Here is an 11,523-nt window from a genome sequence, read left to right as displayed (position 1 = left end):
ATATAGGCCAGGCACGGTGGCTCATGCCTGTAATGCCAACACTTTGGGAAGCTGAGGGGGGTGGATCATGAGATTGAGACCATTCTGGCCAACACGGTGAGGCCCAGTCTGTACTAAAAATACAAAAATTATCTGGGCATGGTGGTGCACACCTGTAATCCCAGCTCCTAGGGAGGGTGAGGCAGGTGAATTGCTGGAACCCGAGAGACAGAGGTTGCAGTTAGCTGGGATCACGCCACTGCATTCCAACCCAGTGACAGAGCGTGACTCCATCACAAAAAAATAGAGAAGGGACAGTATAAAAACTCATCTCTTTAAAGTTTGCCAAAATATTTGGGCAATTATAATTTAATTTTAATATTTCTAATACTTATTATTCATTTCCAAGCAATTAAAGAGAAACACATGCTTTATTTCCACACTATCTAAATGAATCATATAAACTAGCTATGTATAAGGGTTATTAGTCTTTGAGCATATGTTTTAAAGCACAGTTTCAAAGATTAAAATGCAAGTATATTAGAAGTAAAAAATTTCAGTGGAAGTTTACCTTTAGGAAAACACTAAAGTAGCTGTAGTGTTATATGACCCTTAGGCAGGTCTACATCATCACACCTTGAGGGAGAATCTCTCAAGGATTCAAATAAGATTTCTTTTTTTCTCTGTAAAACTAGGGAATGCAGGCATTTCTAATGAGAATTAAGATAATTTTTATCTGTATGGATAGTTTATTAAAGTTGGATTGTTTTGGTCAGAAAGTTGATAAAAGTTAAAATACGATTGATGTTTTCATCTATATTAGCATTTGTATATAATAATATGATAAAAATAGTGCTAAAATGATCTTTATTTTCATTTGGCTTTCATTTTTTAGTGTAAGTGTATATATATACCCTTAGAGAGTTAAGAAAAAAATGAAATTCCATATAAATCATTAAGGAGGCAGTGATTCCATCAAGGAGGAAGTAGATTTTTTGAAGACATCATCAAGCCTACAATTTAATTTAACATTCCTACTAGATACCAAGTAGAAACACAGCACCATTGTTTTTCACATGTAAAAAAAAAACTGTGAAAGGTGGCTTTTCTGTCATATGTCATGCCATATATATTATACAACTGTAATTTTGTAAGAGTAGTAGAATCAGAGGACTATTCCTCATCAGTTACTTCACAGGCAGCAACCAAAGAAATGTTTTATGTAAAGAGAAAAGAGAGAGAGAGAGAGAGAGAGAGAGAGAGAGAGAGAGAGAGAGAGAGAGAGAGAGATTGTTTAAAAAAAATAGAATAAAAAATACAACAGTTCAGTGTAATGTTTGCAAATCACAATTTATACAATGGCCTTTTTGTACTTTTGCACCTTCCACAAATAGTATATCTCGCAATAGCTGAGGTAATCTATTAACACAATGCTTAAAAAGTTTAGACCTTGGACCAAACTTTAAATTCCTTAACTATTTATAATGGCCTACAGACATTATAAAAAATGCACCCTAATGATCTCTGTTCTTTTATCAATCATCCCTCTTCCTTACTACATTCTTGTCATCCTGGCCCCTTTGCTGTTCACGGGACAATCATTCTTGCTCTTGCCTGGTAACATTTGAACTAACTACATCCTAGCATGTTTCCCTCCAGATATTTGTATAGTTTTCTCTAACTTCCTGTACATCTCTATTCAAATATCATCTATTTAGAGAGGCTGTCCCTGCCCACTCTACCTAAAATAGTTATCATTATTTTTATTTATGCTTCCTCTTCTTATCCACCTTTTCTTCCCAGCAGTTTTCACTGGCTATTTGCAAACACATATATTTGTACTGTTTGTGTCCTCTAATTCTCCCTGATTATTATGTAAGCTCCATGAAGATGAGCATAAGGTTTATTTTCACCCATAAAAGGGGCAATTGAAAAAACAAATTACTAAATGTTGATTTTAATTTTATCAATTCTTACATTTTAGTGGTAGACTGACACTATTAACCTGTTCCAGAAGTTTACCCTTAGATAGTGCTTCATATTTTTTCTTGGTAGGTTTCCAATAAATCCATGGGCAAATAAGCATTCTAAAAGCTGTAAATATTACGTTGAGTTTTCCTTATTACATTAAATATTTAGCCATAGTGCATAGTATGCATTCTTCTAAAAGCTCATGTTTTAACATGTCTTATCAATTATAAAAATGACTTTGAAATAATAAATATATCTTTAATTAAATTATTTAAAACTTTAAGTCAGTCAAATCCCAAGAGACTTTGTAATTTCATACACAAGATAAACTGTATTTTTTTGCTTAATTGAGCTAAGCATTTAGTGAACTCAGTCAATTATAAATGCTAATTGTGAACATCGATTTAAAAATCAGACTTGGGTCTGATATTTTGAAGTAGTTCTTTCTCAACATTTCTTGCGTCTTCAAATGCAACTGAATTCTGGAACACTAATGTTCAATTTAATTAATTGAATAATCCCAATTTAAGTTATTAAAAGTTTGATATTATGGAGGTATATACATATATATTATTCTTAGATATAAACATATTGAAAAGTGAGGCTACCTCTATATTATAAAGTTTCTACTGTACTTTACTATTTTAGCAAAATGGAATCAATGTCAGTTTATGGCTGGGCGCGGTGGCTCAACCTGTAATCCCAGCACTTTGGGAGGCCGAGACAGGCGGATCACGAGGTCAGGAGATCGAGACCATCCTGGCTAACACGGTGAAACCCCGTCTCTACTAAAAAATACAAAAAACTAGCTGGGCGAGGTGGCGGGCGCCTGTAGTCCCAGCTGCTCGGGAGGCTGAGGCAGGAGAATGGCGTGAACCCGGGAGGCGGAGCTTGCAGTGAGCTGAGATCCGGCCACTGCACTCCAGCCTGGGTGACAGAGCGAGACTCCGTCTCAAAATAAATAAATAAATAAATAATAAATAAATAAATAAAAAGACACATAAGTAATTTAAAAGAGGTTTCTATAGCTAAGCTATTCGTATAAATGATGTTGAGTTATAAAATACAGACCTCAAAAGGTTGTATTGCATAGCTTCCAGCAAACACTAATTATTAACATCTATTTGAAATACAGTACCTTAATTATAGTGAGAACTTTTACCGATATTTTCAAGTCAAATATTTCCTATAACAAGTCAATATAACATTTTAAATAGATAATTCCACCAATGCCTGGCAATCGTCTGAATACTTGAGACCAAGCAAAGATTGAGGATAATCAGAAACTGATTCATATGTTGTTCTGTTGATTCCACCTGTAAACTTATTTATGCAATGTTAATTCCTTGAAGTATTAATGTGTAATTAATACTCCATAATTAATTCTATAATCAATGACTATTACATGACAAAGACAAAGATTAACAGTATTGTGTTAACACTATTTGGCTTCTAGTGTCTTTTATCTTTTAATATATGCAAGTCAACAAATAGAAACAAATCAACTTATAATATTTAATCCATGTTTTAGGGAAAAAATCTTCCACCATTTCCTAGAAAGAATATTGGACTCAAACCAAAATCTAAGAACTTTACCTGGATGTATCTTATAGTTATTATTGATTTTTGACTGCTGTTTGCATCCAATTTTCTCACTCCTAGATGGAAGTGTCTATTGCATTTTTCCTATGCTTTGGGTGTGTGGGAGCCAGAAACCTTTTTCTTTTAGTTCACAAGTCTTCAGACCAAGAGTAACTGCAACAAAGGAGAAGACTTTCCTTTATCAGCTCCTAGATCTAATTTAGCTTACAAAAATAACCTGTGTAAGAAGACTGACCCTGATGCTATATTGACATAAGACTATTGTTTGCATTGGAAGGAAATAGTGTATATTTCCTGTCAGAGGAAACAAAATTTATTCTCAATGGAAAGGATGTGGCTATTTTTAAAATTAGCAAATACTAGGTACATTTCTCATTAAAAGGTGATGTGTATGGTCCACACCCTCCCCTCCATCCTCACCCCAACTTGAAGTGAAACATGTTGTGCCTACTTTGATATTGAAAATTATGTAATATGACTTCTAATACTAGGTCATAAAAGGCCATGAAGTTTCTGTCTTGTTTGCTAGAAATCCCACTTTTGGAGCATTAAGCCATCCTTTCATGAAAATGCCAACAATGCACTTAGAGGCCACAAGTAGGCATTCTGGTAGACAGTCCTAGAGTGCCTTAACCTTTTCAAAGCTTCTTATAAACTTTGTGTTTATAAGCATGAATTAGCTTTTTCCTTAGGGCAAGTTTAGCTTTACTTAAAACAGTGTAGCTTTTCTTGGATCTTGGTTGAATGTCATAAGTGTTCAATGAGGATTCTACTTTCTGGCTGTTCCAATTTTGAAAGTTTCCAAGTCCTATGTGAAGTCTTGGGAAATTTCAGTTCACAATTCCTCCATTATTTTTCACTTGGAGTTATGCATTTTAACCCTATACATGCACAACTTAATATTAGCAGCAGAATCTAGGGAACACATGCAAATTTCTGGAATTCGTTTAACCACCTAACTTTCTCTGCACAATTACTCTGTCCAGCAAATTTCAGGTACCTCAGCTTTCCCTAATTTCTCTCTCCTCAATTCAGCAAAAGCATGGAGCTTTTGGGTTTTCCTTTCCTGCAGGCTGGTTTGGAAAATGCTTCCAGGAGAAAATCAGGACAATTATCGGACTCATCTCATTTGTCTGCCTTCTCTCACAGATCATAGTCCTATGCTGTGTGTTTGGAACTATTTGAAAAAAGTTATTTCATATATTTTGTCCAGTGTTAAAGTTATTTACAACAGGAGTGAAAGTTCAAACACAGTTACTACTTTATTGGTGGAAGTAGAAGTCTCCAGTTGAATTTTAATAATTATCTGTACCATAGACATAGAGCTGTGCATAAAGGAATAATCCCCAGAAAATATATTATATGATTTAATAATCATAGTGGTGTTATAATTTTTGAAAATGTTCCTATATACAGTTTATTCTTTGTCAAATAAAAATGTCAAGAAAACCAAGGGAATCAAATATCCTAAAATATTACTGAAATACCCTTATATATTCGATTAATATGACATTTTATGTTTTATGAGGATATTTTGGTGAAATCAGAATCTAAAATTCAAACACCTTAGACTACATTAAATGTAAGAATTAATTAAAGTTTTACAATACAGGGAATCATTTGGTGTTAATAGAAGCTCAACAAGAGGGAGAGACGATATGCTGAAGAAAGTTCCTTTACATGAAAAGCAAGTAGAAAGAGAAAAAAAAAAAAGCTTATTTTTTTAAGTCAAGAGATAATTTTAAACTAGCCCATAATTGCTTTTTTCCCTTAATAGCAAAATAACATTTAACATGTATATACAAATACGTGCATTGTTCACTTTGATATGTGATTTTTTTCTTAGGTTGAAATCTACCTATTTGTACAAGTAATGTTGGGAGGTCTGTATGCCAAATACAAATCTAAATTCAGAAATTAAACAAGTAATTTTTATTTTAATTACTGTGCCACAAAATGATCACAGTCACATTGTTTATGTCTATAATGAATTATATATTTAAAATTATAATTTGTCTCAGAAAGGTAAATAGCTACTTTCTTGAATAAAGTCTTGACAGTCACCTCAAGGCACTGCTCTTGTATTTGGTTCCTAAGGACTGCTATCCATAAGTTTGATTTCTTTTTTTTTTTAATTTCTTGGTGCCCTAATTTTAGACCTTTATTTATCGATGATTTAGTTCAGAGCCAAGAACTGAGAAAAAGCTAGGAAAACAAAGAATACAGTGAACCCTCAAAAAAATGTACTCTTCAATGAGGAATCCTTCAAGAAATAGTGAATTCTTGCAGTGGAAAAATATGTAGGTACTTTCCTTATCTCAGGAACACCTTCCACAACAATGCTATATGCAATAATTTGGCTGTTCTAGGAAATGCAGGTGCACTGTCCATCGATCAGAGGACTTTGTTCAACATCATAAAAGTAATGACACAATTTGGTTTGCATCTATTACCAGTGCATGGGATGCAGAGAAACAATGATAAAAGGCAATTGGACAGCCTAAATATACTCCATGCTTTATTCGTTAAATCCTGTGGCAGTTTTTCTTCTAAAATGTGTATTATGAACTTCAAATCTTAAGTCTATCAGAAATGACTGTAATCTCTTGAGACACAGAAGGAACAAGAAAATCACTCTGCATTGAAGGAGAAATTCGAAGACTGACATGAAATTTGAATTGAGAAAGATATTAGCGCTAAGGAAGAAGCTGTTTTTGAAATGTAAATTTTGGCAAAGTTATATATGCAAAATCTACACAAATGACATATGAGGTTCTTATCTGTTGTAATGAAGAGATTCGGTTTTGAGCTTTGTAGCCAAAAGACTTTTCCATGAACTAATACTTCTGTCCTTCTAACTGCCACTCAGTCTTTCAAAATACTGGCTAGACGTTATCATTGCAAACATTACTATTATTGCAAATAGGGGAACTAGTTTTAATATGCTATGTTGTTGACCCAGCAAATATTTCCAGGTATAATTGATTTACAGTAAGAGGCAGTACAGCGTAATAGTGAAAAGCACGCTCTCTGGAGCCAGACTGTATTTAAATCTTTGCTCTAACACTTACTAGGGATGTGAATTTGGCCATGTTACTTAAACTCTCTGTGCCTCAGGATTTTGTCTCTTGAAAAGGGGTGGAGGAGGGGAGATTATCACAGTATCTACCTCATTGGGTGTTTCAGGAAAGTTAAATTCATAAATATAAATAAAATGCTTAGCACAGCAACTGATAAGTAGTACTGGGAGTTTGCTGTTATTATTATACTATTGTTGTTATAGTTAATGATCTGAAGAATGACCAGAGCTCTATAGGTTTATCATGATTACTAATGAAGATGCCACTGAAAAAAGAATTCAGGAGCATCTTGACGGTGGCAGCGAGTTTGAAAAAGCGACGATCAACGTTGAAGATCACCGCTCTCAACCCCCGGCCTGGCGCCGGGTAGGGGCGCGGCGCTCGATTTCCTTCCCTGCCTCTGCCGTCCCCCTGGTGCGCATGCTCAGCTCCGCTCGGCCCTCGCCTTTGATTTATTTTTTTTTCTGGGCGGCCGCGGCGACCCGGGACTGACTTCAGGATGGGAAGTGGAGCCCCCGGAGCCGCTACCGTGGCGGCGGCGCTGTGAGGAGCAGCCAGGGGGAGGCAGCTGCGGCTCGCCGGTGAGTATCCGGGAAGCGCCACCATGGGGCTCCGTAAGAAGAGCACCAGGAACCCCCCCGTTCTGAGCCAGGAATTCATCCTGCAGAATCATGCGGACATCGTCTCCTGCGTGGGGATGTTCTTCCTGCTGGGGCTTGTGTTCGAGGGAACAGCAGAAGCATCCATCGTGTTTCTCACTCTTCAACACAGTGTTGCTGTCCCTGCAGCAGAGGAACCAGCCACGGGATCAAAGTCCCTCTATTATTATGGTGTCAAAGATTTGGCCACGGTTTTCTTCTACATGCTGGTGGCAATCATTATTCATGCCACAATTCAGGAATATGTGTTGGATAAAATTAACAAGAGAATGCAGTTCACCAAAGCGAAACAAAACAAGTTTAATGAATCTGGTCAGTTTAGTGTGTTCTACTTTTTTTCCTGTATTTGGGGCACATTCATTTTAATTTCTGAAAACTGCCTGTCAGACCCTACTCTCATATGGAGGGCTCATCCCCATCGCATGATGACATTTCAAATGAAGTTTTTCTACATATCCCAGTTGGCTTACTGGTTTCATGCTCTTCCTGAACTCTACTTCCAGAAAACCAGAAAACAGGACATCCCTCGTCAACTTGTCTACATTGGTCTTCACCTCTTTCACATTACTGGAGCTTATCTGTTGTACTTGAATCATTTGGGACTTCTTCTTTTGGTACTGCATTATTTTGTTGAATTACTTTCCCACATGTGCGGCCTGTTTTACTTTAGTGATGAAAAGTACCAGAAAGGTATATCTCTGTGGGCCATTGTGTTTATCTTGGGTAGACTTATGACTTTAATTGTTTCCGTACTCACTGTTGGGTTTCACCTGGCTGGATCGCAGAATCAGAATCCTGATGCCATTACTGGAAATGTAAATGTGTTGGCAGCTAAAATTGCTGTTCTGTCGTCCAGTTGCACGATCCAAGCCTACGTAACATGGAACTTAATTACTCTCCGGCTTCAGAGGTGGATAGAAGATTCTAATATTCAGGCCTCATGTATGAAGAAGAAACGGTCAAGATCTTCTAAAAAAAGAACAGAAAACGGAGTGGGAATGGAAACTTCAAATAGAGTAGACTGTCTGCCAAAGAGGAAAGAAAAATCTTCATAATATTTGCAAGGGCATTGATTAACGTCTGCAAAGGAATCTGCTCTTTGAGATTTCTTTCTGCACTAGAGATTTTCTGTTTTGAAAATAGTTCGTGCTCTTTGGTTTTGTTATTGAACTGTTTCATGTATTTTTTAAATACATTTGAGGGTAGGGTGATTATTATGAATGGGAAAAAAAAGATTTTGGTTGAGACTTAATTACTCATTGTCAAAACAATGTCAAAATGGTTTTGGGCATCACCACTATATTTTGTTTTGATTTTTAGCCTTTCAACATTTTCCTGATGATTTGCAGAGATAACCGCACAATTTTGTATATCAGTGATACTGGTTCTTATTCCCACCAGTGTTTCATAATACTAAACGGATGGTCTGTCCTATCAAGGTTATGTGTTTAATGTTTGCTTTGGGGTAAAAGTACTAAAAAGGTGGAAATCAAATCAGTGTTCTCTAATTGTTAGAGTTTATTTTTTAAGAATTTACAACTCAGAAAAGATTGGTAAAATCACCAAAATAATAATGTTCTTTATTTTACAGATAGTGATTATTAGTGCTACATCCCCATTTAAAAAAATACAGTACTAATGGGTAACACATATGGAGGTTTATTGCCATATATATTGCATCAAAATATCATTAATTAATATAAAAATATTACTGAAGAGTTAAAATCATTCCTGTCCATTCCACTTGTAAATGGGAATTCATGAAATTAAATATTACTTTAAAAAGGATATTGGACTTAGTCTTTTTTATATATGTTTATTAAAATGATTATTAATGAGGCTTTATAAGATCAGTAAACACAGCATCTTAGAAAATATTGTTTGTATACCATATTGAAAATAATACTTGGCATGTGTATAAAAAGAATGTCAGCTAATTACATTTGGAAACATGTACCAACCTTTAATAAGTTGAAAATTAGATAGTCACATGAAAGGCTTTCAAAAAATAATGTTGTTATTATTTGTTTTCATCTTTAATTGGGGAACATTTATCTGTATAAGATATATTTTGAAGATTATTTACATACACATGTATGTATAATCTGTATCTTTGCAGAAGCCAATAAAAACAATGGGAATTAGTGGGTGAATATTTATACGTATTGCCTCTCAATCCTTATTTCAGTTTTATTTCCATAATATGTTTATATAATTTTTCAATAAGGCAATACTTTACAAATATCCTAGGGGAAGGCCATATATTTCCTATTCCTTTATATTTTCTCCTACTATGTCTCTCATCTCTGAATATTTTATAGCCAGCTCTCTCTTTGGTTTAAGTAATTCAACTCTCCCAAGCATGGAGGACCCTCAAAATTAAGTGTAATACTTTTGTTACAGATCACAGACAGAAGAGCCACTCTTGATAAAACATTCCTTTCTGTCTGCTTGCAGAAGTAAATATCAAAGCAATATTTCATCTTTTTTTTAGTATAGAATCCATCATCTTACCTATTTTTTTTTCAGTTACTGAATACTGTAATATTGGTAGCACATGTTGTAAGGTCCAAAGTAAACCAACTGTTACTCAACTGAAGAACAAAGATTTTTACCTTCTCGTATGACAGAGTTCTTTTTAAAAAACCATTCTAGCCCATTACCTGTAACCCCACTCCTGGTAACAAATGCCCTATATGTTGTATACTTCTTTACAAGTAACTGCAGATCTGACTCAAATTGGACAAATAAATTGCAGAAAAATTATTATGTTACATGATTAACAATGCCAAGAGTTAATTTTGACTTAGCAATAGATGTGATTAGGATTTAGATCAATTTCCCTAGGATGTTTCTTGGCTCTAACCCCTCAGCTTTATGTTCTGCATGGCAGCAAATAATGAAAGCTATTCTAGGTTTTGTTTCTTTAACCCTGTGATGGAGAGAAAGAGAAAAAAAACTAATTTCTAAAATTCCCAAGACAATGGGAGTTACCTTTAGTAAAGTCATTTGATAAAGGAGTATACTGGGCTGATTGATGTAAGTCAGGTTTCATGCTTCACCCATGGAAAAAGCCAAAGGCCATTTTTATGTGTGTGTGTGTAAGACATTAGTTCACAAGAGGAAGCAAGGTTATTGAGAAGAATAAAGGGAAAGATGCTGGCTACATCTCAACTACTCACAACGGTATTCCTACTCAATAAATATTGTCAGAAAATAAACATATACCAAATAAATTATGAAAGCAACACTACAAATGAAATTTAGCTCAATACGAATTAGGTATTTTAAAAAATTTATTTTCAAAACATTCCTGCTATGATAAATCTCAGTGTGGTCATTTGGTCTGTGTCAAAATGGACCACATGGAAACATAAATTTTCATTGTGATTTGAGTTATTATTAAAGCGGGCATTAATTAACCCTGTGAAGGCTCAAATAGCTGATAACCTGCATACCCCACCAATACCAAAACTGCAGAAATCATAAAGGTATATCTAATATTTATATTTAAAGATTTTATGATTTATTGCCTTCAAAGTTTAGTGTTATATTTTAAATAAGTCTACAAATATAGGTTTTTCCAGCATGAGGTCAAAGTATATGTTCATTTTTGAAAAAAATTTTGAAAATTTTCAAAATTTTCTGCTAGCATTTAATTAACAGTGTATACCATTTGTTTTAAACAAATAGTATCAATGTGTCATGCAACCTACATATCTTTTAAGGGACAAAAAAAAAGTTTTAGGCCTCATTATTCTCTTGCTGATAAGGATAATTCTCCATTTATTTTAATTAGAAAAAAACAAAATACTTTTCCATTTATCTTTCATCAACATTGTTTACTGGTAGCAGAACCATGCATAACCAATACCGTATTAACTTGGAATAGATTCAAGAAGATTAGAGTTATTAAATTAATAATTTAAAGCTTGCTTGAAGACATGAAATATTCTGATATCCCTTTAAGTTGGAAAAATAAAGGTAAAGTTTAAGTTCTCACTCAACTAGACTAAGTGAGAATAATTTCTATAGAGTAACACAATACTTTTTACCAATGCTTTATGCAGGACTTGTCATATTGGAACAGTTTCTTAGAGGACGTTCTTGTGGAAAGCCATGCTTGAGAATGTGGCATACAGCGGCCGGGCGCGGTGGCTCAAGCCTGTAATCCCAGCACTTTGGGAGGCCGAGACGGGCGGATCACAAGGTCAGGAGATGGAGACCATCCT

General features: G+C 34.9%; 1 protein-coding gene across 1 annotated transcript; it reads left to right on the top strand.

Annotated features, from left to right (window-relative positions):
* The first annotated feature begins 7,020 nt into the window (after nucleotides 1-7,020).
* On the top strand, nucleotides 7,021-9,079 carry TRAM1L1 (translocation associated membrane protein 1 like 1). The gene has a single exon (XM_017858006.1). It carries the CDS (start codon nucleotides 7,237-7,239, stop codon nucleotides 8,344-8,346), a length of 1,110 nt encoding a protein of 369 aa, XP_017713495.1. The 5' UTR covers nucleotides 7,021-7,236; the 3' UTR covers nucleotides 8,347-9,079.
* The last annotated feature ends 2,444 nt before the right edge of the window (nucleotides 9,080-11,523 follow it).

This window comes from Rhinopithecus bieti, unplaced genomic scaffold (genome assembly GCF_001698545.2).
Source record: "Rhinopithecus bieti isolate Rb0 unplaced genomic scaffold, ASM169854v2 scaffold_44040, whole genome shotgun sequence".
Lineage (NCBI taxonomy): Eukaryota > Metazoa > Chordata > Mammalia > Primates > Cercopithecidae > Rhinopithecus > Rhinopithecus bieti.
Note: the sequence above shows the minus strand (reverse complement) of the source record. Positions and strands in the feature narration are given on the sequence as shown.